Consider the following 19,894-nt stretch of genomic DNA (forward strand, 5'->3'; position numbering starts at 1 on the left):
GGACCAATTGAGCGCTCCGTTAGACTGCATGTATGCATGAATATCCATTCATTTCCCAGAAGGCGAGTCTCCGATCTCTTCGCTGGGTAATTACGATGATTCTCCCGGACGACCAGGGCACTCGCTTGCTCGCGAAAAGGTTGCACTAACCGATCGGCCACTTCAAACGCGATGGTAGTTTTATTCGTGGCATTCGAGTGTGCAAGCGTTTTTGTTCATTCGATGTCTTTCGAGACTTCTTCGGCTTCACTCTGGCCCTCAGCATTGAGCCAGATCGAGTTTTCTGGCTGTTTGACCAAGCAGCAATGCAACCAATGAAGCAGAGCGCTCTAACCTCGCTCCTTTCTAACAAGAGCGACGACAATAGAAATATTTACATGAATCGCCTCCGCTGCTGCTGCCGGTCCCTTTGATGTCTGTGTAGGGTGCACTTCAGCAACTTCATCAGCCAGAAGAATGAACTGCTTCTATCACTCGCTCCGGCGAGACGAGCTCTCAAGACAAGATTTCCTAAATTGGTTCAAAAGATTCGCCGCGCAACCTGTTCTCTATAACTTAAGAAGCCGTCGATAAGTTCGGTCTGGCGTATTCTCACTCGTGTGCGGCATGAACACGTCGAGATGCTCAAGATTTTCTCGCGTAGGATGAAGCCATAATACGGAGGTCACACATCTCTGGAATTCGAGGTGAGGGAGCGATAAAATTCTCTAATCCAGAGGATCCTCGGTGAGAGAAGCTAGACGGAATGATGTCCCTCATTCCAGTGCAATGTTTCGATATCGAAAGAAATGCATTCTCATCATTGCGAGGAGGTCCGTCGGCGTCGGCGGATTGGGCATACTTTCGGGAGCTACTCTGAGCTTCGGTCGTGCGAGTTTCGGCAATTTCCGCATCGTCAAAGATCTGCAGGACAGCGCACTACTAAGCCTGTTAGACCGAGCTCTTCTGCTGTAGTTAGACATGTTGGCGGAATTCGATTGAACTTGCCGCTCCCTAGAGTTCAGCTTTTGTAGAGAGGCAATCTCTGTTGTTGCTTGTCTGATCATCCAACTGCCATGGATACATCAAATCAATACCACCATGGATTCTCTCATCCATCCGTAAACGTAGGAATACATACGCGGCTGAGGGTCTCGCCCTTCATCTCCGCCACGGTGCTCGAGCAGGAGCATTGGATCCCAAAAAAAAGTTTGACATAGCGAAAGCCGCTACAGCATGTCCTAGGACGGCGCCTAATTGAGTCGATGGAGAAAAACAGCGGGTCGAGTGGAGCGGATGAAAGAGCCGTTTCTCACGCAGGTTGGAAACCGCGATTCGGTCTGTTGGAATCCGCGCCGATCGGACGCGCGAAGCCACGGAAGCATACAGACCTGAGCCCTCAAACAGAGAATCACAGATTCACTCACGAAGGTGTGAGTAAATCGCAACAATGAAATCCATGGGCCGTAAAGTCTGGTCTCCGGAGTGCGGCTTTCAGTCTCAAGTGAGCAAAACCTCTTGAAGTGCCGACGTCGCGACAAAGTCCTTCTTGAACGGATTAAATCAAACTTTGTGCCGAAACTCGATCAAAATACCCAATTGAGTCGCCGTTGTTAGAGCCGAGACCGTTCCATGCTTACAAACCAACTGAGCGGCGGCGGTGCTCGACTCAGGTTTGAGTACCTACCCCAGATCCCCTCATTGGTGCGCTGTGCCTCTGTCAGAAACATCCTGAAGCATGAACTATATCGCAAAGCTCGCTATCGGATGAGTCGATATCTCCGCAAGTCCGCTCGAATTATATGCCCGAGTGTCATCCACATTCTAGTAGCGGAACAAACTGTCAGAGCTCGATTTGATTCGATCGAATAGAAGAAGCTCTGATGCGACCGCACCGTCGCATCGATCTGTCATCATGAGAATCCGATGCCTTTCATGATCGTTGCGGGTAGGAAACTTCAACTACTCACGCGAACAGCCTCCCTGCGTCGTTCGAATCCGCCGGATCCTAAACGAGGTTCTGATCAGAGGAATATTGTCGAGACTCTTCCGGTCGAATGCAACATTCCCGATCTGGGGATGAATGGAAAGGATTTCCAGCAAATGTTGTATAATGTCCGGAGCCTCGAACGTGTCATACAATTTGATGAGCGGCATAGGGGAAAAAGTAATGATGATCAGGTCGCCAGACCACTGGATTTCGAGAGCATGCGCACGCGAAACGAAAAATGCCAGGCAAGCGCGTTGAGACCCGAGACTACGACAGCAACCAGTCGGATCAGATTCCGGCTGCCAGCCCTTCCAAAAGGAAAAAGTTGTTCGACATTTCCAGCTGGAACAGGCGGAAACTGTCGCTCGTCTGAATTCCCCGTGTAACGCTGTTCAACTCGTCCTGCTTGATGGAAGAGGGGGAAGAAGATTGTTTCCATCTTTCTACCTTGTTCCGGACTGGCAAGAGAAACGCTCGCTCCGATGAACAGGGCGCGACATTTTTCGAATGCGATCGTAAAGAAAAGCTTACCTTCGTCCTCTCTCCCCGCTCAGCTCCAACCGTTTCAGAATAATCCTTCCTCCGAGGCGCGCAAGGGTAACATGCGGTAGGGAACAGCGCGTCATTATGCGAATGGCGTCCGGTGCCCAGAGTCCCGTCCCGGAGACAATAGAGATGAAGTTCCGAATTCAAGCACTCTTTCGCCGAGACGAGTGCACTTACTCCGTAAGACTACATGAAGTTTCCTTGAGCGGGAGGGGAATCCTTCATTTGGAAGCTTGTGATCACAAGAATCATCGACAGGTGCTGTAGTTTTGGGGGGCGACGCATGTACCGAAGTTCGCTCTCTAATGTAATCAATCGAAGTCACTCTGACAGTTTCCCAGCGTGCCACCCAGGGTGGACACACCTCTCTGTGGAACAAGCCGCGCTCCTCCTGTGGATCGATGTCGAACTCTGTAACGCGCGAAGAGTACGCATCAGAAAGATGAAAGAAACCCCGAGCAACGGCTGCTAGGACCAGTAGCTGGGTGGCTCGGATCGGTGAGAAGGTGTCCAGGATCAAACAACTTAACAGCCCATCGAAGCCCCGGCGCTGAGACGCAGGTACTGGTCTCTATATTCTTGGTTGTTCATCGAATCATTCATGTCGTTGATGGTGATGTTTCGCATATTGCTTCCTGCAGAATGCTTCCAGAGCTTATGGAAGCGGTAGCAGTGGCAGCTACGGTCAGAGCAAAGTATCTCTCATCAACCGGTCGAGAAAGAGTCGGTCGAACAACCTGACTAGAAGTAGCGGCTTCGATCGAGCTGTCCGATCCGCCTACAATCTCCTGTTTTCTCACCACATGGTGATATTTGATGGCTTTTCTTTGAGATCTCGAGCCGCCTTCCGCGAGCTTCCAACCAGGGAACGGATGAACAAGCGAACGCCAGCGAGATCGTCAGCATCAACCCGCTATAACCAGCTATGACCCGCGTCGTCAACGCGATCGACCACGGGGCGGCCGCGACGGCAATCAACGATTGAGCGATCGACGGACAAGCACACGGACAGGCAACGATTGGAATCTATCGGCTAACATCACAGGGCTCGGAGGTGATAAAAAAAATGGACAACTAGAGGAGTATCCAGATAGAAGAAACAATCTCACTCCTCACAGCCGGCGAACTCACTTTATCACCTTCGTTTTTATTTACATATCCGGTCGCTCCGTGGAAAAACAGACTGACTTCTGCAGTCACTCAATCTCGTATGACACGGCCATAAAGATCAGTCAGTGAAAACGATCGGATGATCGTATTATATCCAAATGATCATATATCGCCAAAAAGGAATCCCTATCAGTCATCAGCGGGAATTGGGTTTGCGCGACCCGATACTCGATATGGGTCCGTAATATGAGGTTTGTCGGGATTGGGGCTTCTGGAGAGGGTGATACGCTGCTCGGTGATCGGATCACCCGTCACGCTCCTCACAGTGTGCGTTGGGTTTGATTTCGATTGGGTTTAGGTTGATCGGAGAACAATAATTCTCGAAGTACCGATAAAACTTTGAGCCCAGCGAGCTCCATCGTATCGATGAGAACAAAGGGAAACTAATGGGCTCAGACAGCATGTGCAGGCCCGTAAACGAGAGTATCTGAGGGGTGAGACAATGCCAACAGCTAAAAATGCCGAGGAGAGTTCCTCGACTCGATGAAGAACGGAGCTCCAGAACGTATCGTTCACGCTTTCCGCGCTCAAAGAACCCAGAAGGGTTCGTTGACTTGCAGAATAACACAAAATGCACAGTAATTACGATGGGTCAAGGAGGTATAAGGCAGAAGTATTATTTTTATTCTTGATCTAGGAGGTATAATGATTATTCTGGTCGGAGGACAAATGCCATAGGCCGATTCCCTCAGAGGGTCAAATTCTCCCACGAGTCGTTTCGGAGGCTGTCGCCTAACCCTTCAGGTTTGCTGTCGTCGCGCTGGAAGTTTTTGCTCCGACATACTCTCGCACAAAAATTGGCTAACTCGAGACTGGAAGCTGTCATGCGGCTAGACCGTTTTCATGCTTGATTCAGCTCATAGTCGTCAGGAAGGTGGCTGCGAGAGATCCACAGAGCCCGGCGAGCCGCGGCCTCTGCGTCCATCTCATCATCCCTCTCATCCCTTAAAACACAACGGTACGCTGCGCTCTGGAAAGCCATAATCCGATTCCTTTTACTGTTCCATAATAACAATAAAAACGACCAATAAATCCCGATCAACACATGTTGTACTCGCCTGTACTGATCCCACAAAGGAGCCGCGACTCGTTCATGGACGCGTCCAGAAGTGGAAAATGTCAGCTCGTTGAGCGGAATACGTTGTAGCGTTACTTCCGAAAAAATAAATAAAACTGGGTTACTGGAGTGTCTGGAACAGGGACGAGCAAAATCTGCACGTACATCACTCTGAGAGGAGATATAAAAATAATAAACGGGCACCTGCTCCTCTGCCGGCGCTCAGCGGAGCACGGCGCTGGCGGACGACGCTCCGGATGGACTCCTCGTAAGCGTCTCTGGTGGAGAAAATAAAACCGACATTCCACAAAGCGGTCATTGGAACATTCTAATTATTAATGGAGATTCCTCTCCCTGAGGCTTCGATCAGATTGATTTCGGACTCGTCTTTCACTCGTTACGGCCCCATGTGACAATGGAGCATGCTTTGTACCAAATTCTCTTAGCAAGCTTCCAATGTCGACTGAATTTATAGCTTTTGATTTGCTCTATCGACTGTGACTTCTGTTTCAGAGCTTCGGAGGCTAAATCCGGTAACCATGTATTGTTTTGCAGCGCGTTCCGACGCTGTTTTTTCAACGACAGCCATTTCTTTTCAGGTTTTCCTCGGCGTTCTCGCTCTCCTGGAGAAACACTGCAGAGCAATTTTTCACCCGACACGCCGCCTAGTTCTGCCTGGCCTCGGGGATCGAGAGAGAATCTCGTTCGACTGCCGCGTTTGAGTACAGGAATGACATATGACATTTCTATGCGAGCAGACCGAAGCGTTTTAAATGTCTTCCTAATCGTTCAAATCGTTCGCTGACTATTTTTTGCTCTCGAGGAGCGCTTTCATATGCCGAGCACGGGAGAAATGAGCCGGGAATATTTTCGAACGAACTGTCCGTGTATGGATGAAATCGGACGGATGTCCTAATCGAGCTCTGTCTCGAACATCACCGAGTTATACCTGTGAGATCAATGAGCGGGAGAAAGACTCGTTCGGAAGCTGAATTCCAGATGCGAAGACGCTCTGAGTGAAACTCGCTCAAAAAGAGAGCTCACTCGCATCGGAGCCCGGCTCTTCGGAGTCCTGACGTGGTGTCTCCTTGGTCGAGCGTAGGACTGATTGGATCCTTGAATTCGGATGGTTCCATCGAGACTACACCAGGCATATTTGGTGGAATGAAACCTACTGGAATAAATGAGCGGGGTGTGGAAGTTCAGTGAGGGAATTGTGCAGAGTATCTACATTTGGGTAGGTTGAGCGCTCAAAGAGAACGGGTTTCGGATTGGGACTCTTCGAATGGGTGATCCGGTTCTTGGAAGACACTCGAGGCTAGGCTCTAGCACTGACCGTGTCCGAGGGAGCGGCTTTTGTCCTCAGACGAAGTGAGATCGTCATCTCAATCCTGCCTCCGACTCCGTCAAGTTTTATTTCTGTGTCAGGCGTTGGTCGTGACGATCCCCGCAGAACGTCATCGAGTTGTGGCGCTAACAAGCGTGTCTTCCCTGCATGGCACTGATCCCGCTAGAGTTTCGCTCGGTTTGGCTCTTGTTTCAAACCTGGAGAGTGGAATCTGTCACGCCGTTCGCTGGAGAGATTCACACGGCGCGAGGCGTTAATCGAAACTTCGCTTGGCGTGCACGCCTCGAGGCTAACAGCTCAATTCGGCTTACCATGCTGTTGAGACGAGCGAGGTACCGACATTCCTCTCTCCGGCTTTCTGACAAACGACCCTGAAGTGGAATTCGTCGCTGAGAGCGTCGCAGAGGAGCTTGGGCTCTGGCATAATGCGCGATCTATTGAAGCGTAAAGACTACCATCCGATAGTCCCAATGCCTCTCGTGATGTCGGTGATTTTCCTTGCTCCGAATGGAAATCTCCGATTCACCGAAGGAATGAGAGACTGAGCTTGGCAAGCTGTGAAGTCAGCCGCGTGCTCTGCAAACTTTTCCTGCGCCACTTTGATGAACAATGATAAACTCGGCCCTGAAGTAGGCTGGCTGTGAGGCGCGTCTCCCACCTACCCACGGAGCTCCGCACACTGAATCCTTTCACCCACTTTGGCTCGTTTCTAATTGCTATAATTGCATTAGTGTGATGTTGGGGCTGCAAACAGTGGAGGAAGCTTAGGCTTCAATACTTACTCTACGTATATAGCGGAGTGAAGTCGGCGAGGAGTCCATCTGCGGTGGCAAGAGTTATGTGAGAAAAAGTAGAAAAAGCCTCAGGCTGTTTATGGGTCGAGCGACTTGGCGTTGGATCGAGCTCCGATCGCTTCCGCTGAGCGAGCGAATCCAGCCGACTATTCCTCCGCAGGGACCTGCATTACGTTGGATGTCTCCCGTCGCGTTCTCGATCAACCGTGATCGGCTTGATCTTCGGTCACGTCACGAGCCACGGTTAGCTGAGACGCCTCCCGGAGACCGACACTATCGCTATCATCGTTCCTCGGGTATCACCCCGGTCGATATCTGCCTCGGTCTCGCTTGCCTGGACGCTCCTGGCAGGATGTTCATTAGAGATCCTCTGGAGCCCCGTGGACATCAGGAACTCGTCACTGGAGTTCCTGACGTTTTCGGAAAGCCCATGGAGGCTTCGACCCTTTGCGGGGCTCGTCTCCCTCGAGTCCATATCCTTCGGCTCTCTGATCCGAGGGCACGGATTCGAAGCGAGTCCAGAATTAATCTGAGAGTTTTCGAGCGCCCATGCTCGCAAGTCCGCTAATTCGCTAATCTGTGCAAAGCTCTGCAAACATTCAACAGACTCAGCTCAAGGACCCTCCCTGTGTGAGCATAAACAGCGGAGTCCGTAGGCGACTGAGCAAAGGACCGAACAAACGAGCCAGTCCGTCCCACAAATAGCAGCTATTCGAGCGGTCATGGCAGCAGTGAGGCAGGTAAGCGGGTCCTTCGGCAGCGGATCCGTTCAATGGCAGACTCTCGTCGATGTTTCTGCTAATCGTTCGTACAAAAATCTCTGGTTGCTCGACTCGCTCCGCACAGCCGAGCCGGAAAGCAATTTTCGTTCATGCAGGAGCCGCGGAGCTTTCGCATAGTTTCCTTCAATCGTGGCGGCGGCGGCTGCTGCTGCTATCACTAGCCAGGGGAGGACGACGATAGCGACTCCGACCACTACGAGCCGCTGCAATGATGCTCCGAGTTCAGGACGAGGCGGCGGGTAGGGAAGCAGCCCGGCAGGCAGGCCAGCCACAGGACAAATATTTTGAGCTAACATTTCGGGGGCGTGGTTTCTCTCTCTTCGCTCTGCTAGCGCCGCCTCGCCTCTCCGTCGAGGCGAAAGGCGGAGTTTGAGTCCACGACCACCATCTCGATCTCCTAGCTCTCAACACTCTAGTTTTTCGGCTTCATTCAATCGTTGTCCGAGCTCCGGGACGAGTGTCTCCCTGTGAATTCCTTTGTCTAACTCTAAGTGTTTTTTCTGTTATCGTTGTCACTGTTGACATTGTGCGCTCCGGAAGAAGTCAGGGCGTCGGAGAAAATTCGAAACTCGATCGTTCCGAGAACCAACTCATGTCGTGTCGACGCGCCCTTCAGTGCTAAACGCTCTCGTCGAAAATCAGCTCGATCTTGAAGATCCCGGAACCGCATAAGTAGCGGCTCACGTTCCCGTTCATTCTGACTGCGACGGAACCCCTCGTGCACCGAATACGCAACCTGCGACGAACAGGACCCTCGACAGAAATCACGGCTTCTCGAGACGGACATGGAGAAAGCTGCTGAGATGGCAACTCAATTTCCCCTTAACGCAAACCAGCTCTTGAGCTTCGCTCAACACCTCAATCAGAGTCCCTTCTCGTCAGAGGATCACAATAAGTTCGATCTGGACGACTCGTCCGACGAAGAACTACCGATCCAAGTGACAGACGAAGAAGATGAGGACATGACCGGCCAGAAAGATCCTGACGGAAACGAGAAAAAGCGTGACAAATCCCACCTCGTCAAACCTCCGTACTCGTACATCGCTTTAATCACAATGGCTATTTTGCAATCGCCCGGTCGTAAGCTCACGCTCAGTGGGATCTGTGATTTCATCAAGAACCGTTTTCCGTATTATCGGGAGAAATATCCGATGTGGCAGAACTCCATCCGTCACAATCTCTCGCTGAACGACTGTTTCGTAAAAATTCCTCGCGAGCCCGGGAACCCCGGCAAAGGGAATTATTGGACACTCGATCCAGCCAGTGAAGACATGTTCGACAACGGCAGCTTTCTGCGCCGCCGCAAACGCTACAAGCGTCAGCAGCCGGATCACCAACAGATGATAATGCGAGAGCAGTTTTTCCTCGACGCTTTGCGTCACCCTTTCGGTCCAGGTCAGATGACGGGGGTTCCGATGCAGATGCCTTATCATTTATTGCCGCCGATGATCCCGCAAATACCTTTCCTCGCGCCGCTGCCAGCGATGAAACTATCTCCACCTTCGGCGCCGGTTTCGCCGACAACTACGCCTTCGTCACCTCCACTGAAGGCGGCTAACTTCAGCATCGATGCCCTGATCGGCACCGACCGGAAATCCCCTGCAGCGAGTATCGGAGGGAACACGATGCCATCGCTCCCACCTTTGCCCCTACCACTGAACTGGATTCGATGAGAGGCTGGAATGTTGTCGCTACCGACCACTTTTTCATCAAGGCCGCTCGCTCCGGCAGAGGACCGGAGCTTGGTTCAACTTTATTGAGTGTTAACCAAAGTAGTGATTAATTGAACGAGCAGCCGCCTCGCTCCCGCTTCCCCGGCGACGACCGTCTCCACCGGGAGCAGCAGCAGAACTACGATTAGGAGCTCCAATGCGACCATCATCGACTACGACAGCATCGCCCAGATTCAAATCTCGGTTGTGCCCATCAAAAGATCCGTCGTCGATTCTCTAATCCTGTAGAACGCGGCATCGCTCGGAGGAACGCGAAGGAACAGAACTGAACTTGAGGAGACTGATCTGGAGACTGGTCTTGTATCATACATATCGATGATCCTCGGTAGTCCCCGTGTCTTATGTGATAGTTCCAATGAGGGGAAGCACTCTCTGTCGGTTCGCTGATGATTTCCGAAATGATCTCTCGTCCTGCATCGGTTTTGTAGATATTATATTCTCGTCAATGACACAGTATCAAGCAGACGGACCAGACAGAATAGCGGACGCGAGTGTCTCAGAGAATCGGACCTCATCCACGGGATAAATAGGCGACATCGAACCCAAAGTGAAGGAAGGCACTCCTCCGGAGCCAGAAGATACATCTCTTTGGAACATAAGATACCTACTTCAAGAGTTGCATGTAAATATCTCTAGGTTTATCCGAATAGGTGGGGGAAGGAACGAGTACTACGGGCTGAGAAGGGGGGATTCGGAAAAATATCGAAGGGCCGATGGATCTTCGATACGATTGACGAAGTTTCGATCCTCCCGAGTGTAATTTTTGTACAAACGATGCCATTGGTGACATGATCCTAGCAAAGGGGCAGGAAGATCGTCACGAGTCCGGTCTTGGGAGCCTCCTCCGGGAGCATGTCTCACAGCTTTCGACAAGAGAGCGAAGGCAAGAGAAGTGTAGCTCATCAGTTGTAATATTACCCTCACTAGAAATTTTCGGGTGTCTTCTTCGGAGCATCCAGGATAGAGACGCGAATAAACTAAGAAATGAGCAATATGGGATGCAATACGAGACTACGACTTCTCATTGAGAGCTGAATAGATCAGCGTAAGCGCTGAGCTTACAGAGCACTTCCCCTGGGGTCAAAACCCGCGGCTCTTTCCGACAATAATTGTCCGATGTCTAAGCCGTGCCTCGGGCAGCCGATTCACGAACTCAAGATGTGAATCCCGGAAGCTCATCGGGGAAAGTTGCGTCGCCGGCGGTGGTCGACTTTGCGGAGATCAAGGTTCTCTTTTTCTACTTTCGAACTTGGTCCGGAGCCATACGTCGGAGTCCTGCGTCGAGAAGGAAGTGCGATGTTCCAATTCTTCCCAACCACGCGAGCCCCCTCATCACGGATTCCTCTGGTGTCCAGAACGATCGAAGATAGGTAAGGCCTGAAGATTCGATTCCGTGGTCTCAGGGCTCAGAAGCGAGCCCACCGGGCTTCGAGATGGGCTTCTCGGATCACCAGGCTATCGGGGATTTCATTCCCGATCGTTTCAAGTCGTAGCCGATCACTCGAGCTCGCCTCGACCGCTCCTCTATTTTATGTCCTCTGCATCTTACTCTACCAAGGGCTCGTAACGGAATTCAGAGCAGGGCCCTGGTAGTCGGGTACTCTGAATAAGTCTCTGTCGGTGATGGGTCAAACGGTGCGCCGAGCTATGCGTCGGTCTGTCCGTTTATTCGCCGAGTTCTCGTTGGGAAGCGTTTTTTTAATAATCTTAATTGCTGACGAAGTTTTAATTTTGAATGAACGCTACCAAGCGACCATATAAAAAATCAAATTCTCTCTGTCTCTTCTCTCATTAGATGACAATCTAGATCAATTAAAAGCTTTTCGAGCACCGTCATCGACCGCTTACACCAATCGCGACTCAATCTGGCGGGGAATCTTTGCTACCTGAGAGACAATGACAATCCGCGGAATCTGGAAAACAGCTCTGACGCAGGCCGGGACGCGGGGAGGGGGGGGGGGAGGGATGGGATAGAGTGGAGAAATCTCTGGGAAGGAGAGATCGAATTCGAGTCAGAGTCTCGGAGCTGCTCGGAGCGGTTTCTCGTGCAGACCCGCGAAGAGGTGATGACTTTATTAGGTGACAACGCATACTGCAGAGCGTTGAATCACCCGCAAGGTTAGCGCACCGAGTCGTTATCTGCAACCTTGTGTTCCTCCTCGCCCTATTTTCCCAGACAGCTCTGAAACGACGGTTGGGTTGTTCTATTTGGCCTTTCTGCAGGATGACACGGCGCCCGCCTCTAGAATGCATCTTCTCCATTCGTACAAATTGTTTGTTTAGATGAAGAGCATCAAGCACTGCGCCCGCAGGACTGTCTTCGTCTACAGCAGTCGTTCTCTACGAGCGAGATTCTTGGACTGTGGCCAAACTCAGTCCTGGTCAGAATAGGGTTTAGGGCTTTTGCAATAATTTCGCTCATGTTATTCCGTCTCAAACAATGGGTGGGCACATTGTTCACCGGGACGGTGCACTGGAGGAAGATCAATCTTAATTTCGGTCCGATGGACCCGCGTTTGTCGAACCTGTCTATCTGACACACTGAGAGAGAACCGAATTCTAGACATCGGACATTCGACAAAAAACGCACGATAACGTCCCGGAGAAAGCTTAGCGGCTGAAAATCGACTCCGTATACGATGGACGGTCCCTCGGAAAGCGGTCCCCATCTCATTCATGGACCTACGAGAAGCTACCCAGATCCGGAGAGGGTCTCGTCAACATTCCGTGAACTGACGGAGCTGATGTCACCTCAGATGAGAGTACCGCCTCCATTCCCTGTCTGCTCTCACTCAGGCTCAGGTCGGCCCTGCTCGGCTTCCTGGCGGATTCCTTGCTTATTCGCTCGCTCACTTTCTTGTTCGTCCGCCTTCTCCACTCGAACAACTGAGTTCTCTGTGTAATTTGTTCATTAATGGCCGTCGTAGTCTGGCATTCGAGATGTTGACGCTGTTGTGTTGCCATCGTTGCTCATGGTGTTGCCAAGTTCGACGGCCCTCCTGCTGTACCGCTCTCCCTGTCGGTCGGTCGGTCGGTCGTTCGTTCGTCGTCATTACGATTTTCGTTGTCGGCCGAACGCTTGTTCTTTGTTCCGTGTCTTGCTGTTCCCCAAAAAGATAATGTTAATTCATCAAGTTGCCAGATCGTGTCGACCAAGGTTCCGGCCGAAGAACAAGCTCGAACACCATCGAGGCTGAGGCTTGTGCCAGCGGGATCTGCACCTATTTTTCCGGTTGTCCAGAACTCGCTTCGCGACTGACAACTACGGCATGGGTCGGAGGAATCGATGAAGAATTAGGGAATCTCAACCCGTTCGCTCATAGCCTGACCGAGCGCCGAGGACGTTCCGTGGGTCGATCCAAACTGAATGAACGTCAGAAGGCGCCGGGAACTAACGAGGAAGAATAGACCTGTATGTCGTGGAACGCCCGAAGTGAATACGTCGGACAACTGCATGAATTCCACCCGAGATTCTAGGGGATTCGGGGCGTATTCCGGGAGAACTCGGGAATTTTTTCTTCGCTCGCGGCTCGTCCTGGACTCAATCGAAAACGGCTCCAAGCTGATGATCGCCGAGCTCAGAAATCGCAACTGACTAGAATCAGGAAGGTCACACGTATCCTCCTTCCCTTCCCCGGAATCCTGTAACCCCTCTCGAGGGAGGAACATCGGGGAAGCCTTTCATCCGCCATCTCCAACCCGTCCGAATGCTCCTACTACATACATCGCCGAGTAAGACCGTCCATCCTCGATCGGTGGGCTGGCCAACCTGGAGCTCTTATTGAATGGACGCATGGGAGCTAGTTGGCCGAAATTGCTGTTGGTTAAAGGCGGTGATGGCAGCGGCACTTAGAGTCTCGAGCTGCCGATTCCGAGTCAGTCCATGAGGCACTTAGTTCACGATGTCGCCTATTCACCATCGCCGCCGCTGCCGCCGCCAACGTCGTCAGTCAAACAAACGAACACAGACCGACGATGACATTCATGTTTGTATCCAATTCCATTCGGCAAACAGTGAGCAGGGCCAGTTCCTAATCGTAAACCTCTGACTGCTGTAATCGCCGCTCGTGAACCCTTGGCCGCCTTCTCGCTTGCCACTCGATCAGAGGCTGCGGTGTGGATCCGCGCCCGTAAGCAATATTACAATTATGATTATTCTTGTCACTCGTCTAAGGTAGGCAGTTTATCTGTGCGCCATTCGTCGCTCAGTTAAGTGTCGGGTGAACGGTCGGGTTGCTTGGAAGTCACTCACTCACTCACGGCTCACTAGCTCAAACAAAGCATAAAACGGCGCGATATTCTGTCTCCAGCCGAGTTTACAGCCGGTGGACAGTCTTGAGGGTGACGCCGATCGAGGCCAATATTGTGCCGCGAGTCTCGACTAGATCGGGCGCTGTTTTCATTCGAGGAGTCCCCTCTTCTCCGCTGTATCGCCGCACCATCGACAGGAATTATGAACGAGCGTCGTCTTCGGGGAAAACTCAGAATCCTCGAATGGAGCACCTGCTCCACCATTTTGGAGGTCAGTCGGCGGCATTTGGGCTCCAATAATCGACGCGCTTATCTGTCCTCCTCGTGCTAGTCAAGGAGACGCAAAACACGCCTCTCAATGAAGCAATCGTGTCATCCCAATCGTGCTAACCGTTCGACTCGATTCCTAAACCTGCATCTTCCCTGGAAAGCGTGGTCAATATTCCCACCCCGAATTCCGGGCTTCAGACGACCAAATCAACCGTAAATCTATTAGGTCAGTCCCAAAGAGGTCAGGAAGTGTTCCTTTCGGTATCCTCACGGGATATCCCCATTAACGGGAGCGATGATCCTCTCTCCGACACTCTGCTCGAACCGACGATTCCGAGGCCTAGCGAGAAAGAATTTAACAACATATCGCACAGCGCGCACGTTTTACAGCTGCATTATATGACGTGACGGGGACGGCGAGATAACTTGATGTGATGCCCAAACTGAGTGTTCTTCTTTCCTCTTTTTGTTGGCGCTCTGTGTGTTGTCTTCGCCATTTTAGTGCTTAATTGCCTCTGCTCGTGAGTTGTGTTTAGCAAAACTTCACCTTTCAACTCGATTTGGCTGTGACAGCGGTTTCTACTCCGTACGTCGATGGGCGCTTACTCGGATATTCCGGACTCAGTGCCCAGAGACGTCATAGAGTCGGGGAACGAATCCACCTCCTCGACGGAAGCGTTGTCATTCGATAATCTAATTTGCGCAGAATCGCTTCATTTTTTTTGTTCTGGATGCTGGAAGACATTTCGAAAGTTTTTCTCCCCTGGCAGGTCAGGCGGCATCGGCACCTCCGTCTCCCTCGCGATTTCTTCTCATATAGATAATCGAATTAGCTCAATGATACCTCCGCAACCAAACACCCAGGTAGTGCACAGCAAGCTCTGGGAAGGGAGAAAAATAAGCGGCCGTCGACTGGATTGAGTTGTTTAGCCAATGACGTTCTTGGGGTCCTCGAAAGCTTCAAACAATTCGAGGGGGCCTGCGACGACGAATCTTGGATATCAGCACTTCAGCTCGCTGCGAGGAATGGGTCACGGGCGGGAGGAGAGGGCTGGCTTCAGAGAACACCAAATTCGACCCCGGACCACGAGAGCGATGTGGGGAGCGCGGCAAGGAGTATGTATGTACAAGTGGTGCTTTTCATTTCAATCATTTCGATGGCAGCCAAACACTCCGAAACGAACGCTCGCTTATTGCGCTCCTCCGAATTCCCGAGGAGCAGGGGAGGGCGCCCAATGACAAAACAAAGACAGGTCGACCGGGGCACCGATGCGCAATCCCAATCGCGCTTCGAATAATTCTCCCGGACACAACCGGACGTCACGTGACTTTTCAAATTTATCGGGATGGATCAATATTTTCAGCCCGACTGTGTCTCAGTGTCGGAGCTAAACGTCTCACTCACTCAGTCAGGGCTTCTTCTCCCAAAGCCGCCGAGACGACCGGAGGAAGTGAAAGAGTTCAGTGGTAGCAGATGAGTGCAGTCATAATAAGGAGCCTCTATCAACGATCACCACCGCTACCCTTGCCCTCCAACGCGAGAGAGAAGAGCTCTGATTCGAGTGGATTATTAACCAGCCCAGAGCGGCGGTGCCACATTCCTGCCCACATCCGACAACTACAAGGAGACGAACAAGAAGAGTAAGACGAGTATCGGACGATGAGGGTAGTACGAGACAAGTTGGCTAGATTTGGTAATTTGACACTGAGAAGGTAATATGCCGCACTAGTGTGACAAGCGATAGGGTTGCCGAGCACAACCGAGAGCAAGCGGAGAGATGGTCGTATACTTATATACCGCCATCTAGCCATGTTTTTGTCGGGGACCTTTCTTTCCGCCCATCTTCTACCACTGGAAGCCATTCAATCCAGTCATCCTCATACAACTACATTCCCAGACGATAGGCTGGGAACGAACAAAATCGTCAACACAGCCGAACTCACTCGGTGTAAATGTCCGTCGGTAGCCAGCCTGAGACTCCAGCTCAACGAGATGCGTGCCGCAGGTGTTGCGATTCTCAGCATCGATCGTCAGGTACGAAATCCAGTGTCAAATCTTATGTCAATGGAACCGGAACGGGGACAAGAAGGACAAGCGCAGAGAGTGCTCTCGTTGCTAATCGAAGAGATTCGCACTCTTCGCGGAGAGAGACTTTGCGAAGAAGCACTAAAATGAAACCGAGTCCGGAACTTTGGAGAAAATAAGCAAATCAATGTTGTCTCGCTTGAGCAACGAGGAATCGCGATGTATCTTTCTCTGAGCTGCTCAGAGAGAGCTGCACGGGAGCAATTAAAGACAAGGTCCTTGATGAGTTTAGCGGCTCGCTCAGGAGCCGAATCCTCAGAGATAGGGACAATATTGCGTCAATCAACATCTTTTGTCAACCATGTTAGGCGCGTGCCCAACAAGCCACTTGAGCACACTTCCTCAATCCACACATACATACATATACAGAGAGACTCAAACTATGTTCGGCAATGATTTTCCCAGACAACCTTCCCATCGAATGTGTTCACCTAGCGAACTAGCGAGCGTCTAACACGCTGGTCGCGGAGCTAAATGCTGATCCAAGCCCTGACACGTGCGCCCGCTGTATGTACATGAATCCTATCGGGCTGTCGGTGCGTGAGTCCGTGTTCGCTGGTGGACCGGCTCGCTCGCCCGCCTCTTGTATCTCTCCGAGTGTGCTCGGTTGTGTTCAAATACCGTGGACCAAGAATGATTATTATCTGTCGCAAGGAAGGGGAACAGCTCTTCCACGATTCAAACGGAAAAAAACACCGTCGAAATCGCTTCATACTCGATCGATCCGTTGGGGAGATTGAGTTCGCGTATTTCCATCCTTGGATGAGCGAGGATCCACAAGATGCGTCCGGCAACCCCGATCCTTGCGAATTAGGTCTGAACTTAAAACTCCATCCGTGCTCGATTCGGGATCTAAATATGAGGTTCCAACATGAACAAGCGATTCGGTGAGCGAATCCCATGTGGCAAGGTGTCAGTAAAAGTTTTTTGGAGGGAGAAGTGTCCCGAAGTGGTTAGTCGTCACGAGTTTCTTTCATTGACACTCTCGGTTGTCGCGATCGTCGTTGTCTATGTGGTCATTGATGTTACAATCTCGATCATTCTAGTCGTGTACGTATGCTCCGAGTGGGAAGTCGTTCTCAGGAGCCGCTACCGTCCAGCCAGCCAGTCAGTGGACCACATGGTCTACATGTGGGAACAAAACACGAGAAGTTTGACTAGTCAAAACAAGGTTTTCCGCTGCGGTTCCTCTTTCATGTGGACGATGATTTCTTCTGTATCTTTCTGGCTATGTAGTCCGCTTAGCTCAGCATCTGTCGGGCGTACCTGACTCGGAAGGACTTCAGGTCCTGAGCGCTGGAGCCCGGAGCACGGAATATTCCCTCCCGGATTCAATATTCGCTTCGAGACGAATTCTTGGGGTCAAGGGGAAGAAGAGAAGAGAGAAAGATCACTGTAGAAGTCTTTGGACTAATCGAAGAGAGAATCAAGAGAGACGAAATTATGATTAATACTTCGCTGTAATGTCTTCGTGTAATCTGTCGGATAAAGCAAAAACTTGGCAGCTGGAAGGTGCCGCCGGCGATGAGCATGTTGTTCCCTTCATACGCCACGGCCCGTGTGTCGTCTCTCAGTTCCCCAGGAGTAATTTTTCACCCTCAGCATCAAGTCGGTTTTGTTTTGCTAAGCTACGTCCTCTACTCAGGCAGCATTGGGTCCTTTAGATGAAGTTGGTTCAACGATCGGAAGCTTCTCGCGTCCAAGCTCGCTTGAGTGCGTGTCAGAGCTTGCTGGCTTTCTGTCCATCTCTTCGAGCCATTTGTTAACAGAGCAAAGGCTGCCACCAAGGCAGTGTTATTCCAAACACCTTTGGGTGGTGAAGACACGACGAGACGACCGAGTCTGCGACCCGTCGACCCACCGACCGTCCGAGTATACATACAGACTACAGACTCAGATATAGCTCGAAGTGTGCGTCGCGTTCCCAACCTGCTGATGCCGCGTTCGATGGAAACCAGAACTGATTCAAATAATCGTCATGGCGAACATCAGGGAATCTGGAGGTCTGATGCTCCAACATGTCCTTCGATTTCCCTCACGAATCGATACGTTCCTCCGACACTGAGGAGGAACGTTGCGGTATTTCGCAAGATCGAATACCCGGAAATCCAGCCGAGTTCCTGCCTGACGTTGCGTCACTGACGTAAGACACACGCGTACGATGGATGAAAACGTCTGAGAATTCAGCGCTTCGACGAGAAGACGCTCAGGGACGCTGTGGAGCGGTGGAAGGCGGTGAAGAAACGCGTGATGTTTGTCAACGTTAATCAAAAGAAATTCTTCGAAACTGAGACTCACGGCCTTTTTCCCACCTTCCATGAGCGACCCCCTCCTTTTCCTTCGGTGATCATCTGGTGATGGTGTTGGTGGCCGCGGCGGCGGCAGAAACGACGATGGCGAAGATCGTTGGAATGGAACATTCACCGGAGTTTTCTCGCTCTGGAAATCAAAGGACCCCGTTGTTCTATGGCGTTATTTGAACACTGAGCAACTTTGTGTTCAAACAGAGGGGTTGTGTTATATTTGGCTTATCTCAATGGCATGGGTTCTAAAGCTCGATCGGCGGCGGCGGCAACCGAATTCTCTGCTCGCTCGCTCGTTCTTGGCCGCTGCGCGAGCTAATGGCTCATTATGACACGTTACTGTAACACTCACATAGAAGACTTGTGTAGAGTTCGCTTTCTCGAATCTGACGGCAGTACAGGGGGTCTGTTTATGCGGGATGAGGACCTCGGGATCGCTCGCGATTGCTTCTCGGGACTTAAATTCGAGTTCTCTTCAGATTAGGTTTGCCCCTGCACTTCTCTCCTTAAGGCCGCTGAAAAGGATACCCTACTCGAGCTTGACTTCCCCTAGGAGAAGGGTGTTAACGGACTGTTGCGTCTTTTCGGCACAATCACTTTTCGTTGGACTCTAAACGAGGCGCTAGAAATTTCGGCTTTTCAGCCTTTGTGTCAGTATCACCTCCAGGGGTTCTGGATGTTTACACAATTCGGCTGTTTCGGAACTCTTTGTCGGGTTTCTCATTCTGGGACGAAACCAAGTGCCGTCTCAGATTTCATCCATCCGACCATCCATCCCGCGTCCGACTGAGCCAAGAGCCTCGTGTTCTTCGTTGGTTCAGAGGTGGGCTCATACACTCTTCCATGTGGTGGCACGCATCGGTATCTGTGAGTCCGTAAGAGCGTCCGGTATCGTTCACGGAAAATGCGGCAGTGCATGTCCGTGTACACATGATGTGGATCCAAGACGAGCATTGCGAGGCTACAGAATCGTCGGAACTACGCGGGATGCTGGCAGTGCTTCGCTCCGTGCCCTGGACAGTTCAAAAGAAATCTCTCGATGGACTTGTCCGCGAGACCTACACGGAGTGAATGAAAATAGCGGCGAGCCTGAAAGTGGCTCCGTCGATCGCAAACGCATGAGCTGCAGAAGCGCTTTTGAAGACATAAAACCACAAATGGGCTCACTCGGCCTGCCCTGCAGAGTTTGAGCTCGCGCCGTCGCGATCCGACTGATTCCGAGCGTGGTTGTGGATCGAGCCTTCAGAATCAGGAGCCCCAATCGGATTAATTGTTCAGGATCTCGCAAACTCTACTCCAAGAGAAACAGTAAGCTGCGCCGACAACTTACCCGGCTATGGTTCGCAAGCAGGAGTTGACTAAATATAAACAAAACGAACGACGTTCTTCGACGTGCCCCGTGAGGTCGACGGGGCATTGTTCCCTGATTTCGTCTCGCGACGGCTACCAGGAAGTCATACGCCTCATGGAGGCGAATAGAGATCGGGATGGCTCGGTCGTTCGAGAGTTTTTCTCCAGAACGAACAAAACAGGCAGGTTTTCCATCGAACAGAAGTTCGAAGTCGGCTCTGTTGTGTTTAGCTCG

General features: G+C 51.4%; 1 protein-coding gene across 1 annotated transcript; it reads left to right on the forward strand.

The window, feature by feature from the left end:
• The first annotated feature begins 8,280 nt into the window (after positions 1–8,280).
• LOC100908613 (forkhead box protein D3-A-like) lies at positions 8,281–9,339 on the forward strand. Its single transcript, XM_003748085.2, has one exon. The coding sequence runs from the start codon at positions 8,452–8,454 to the stop codon at positions 9,337–9,339; it is 888 nt and encodes a 295-aa protein (XP_003748133.1). The 5' UTR covers positions 8,281–8,451.
• The last annotated feature ends 10,555 nt before the right edge of the window (positions 9,340–19,894 follow it).

Source organism: Galendromus occidentalis, unplaced genomic scaffold, assembly GCF_000255335.2.
Source record: "Galendromus occidentalis unplaced genomic scaffold, Mocc_1.1 scf7180000077527, whole genome shotgun sequence".
Taxonomy (NCBI): domain Eukaryota; kingdom Metazoa; phylum Arthropoda; class Arachnida; order Mesostigmata; family Phytoseiidae; genus Galendromus; species Galendromus occidentalis.

What these genes read in the sequence shown, in the direction of transcription:
- LOC100908613 (XM_003748085.2), top strand. Translation starts at nt 8,452, where the DNA reads ATGGAGAAAGCTGCTGAGATGGCAACTCAATTTCCCCTTAACGCAAAC.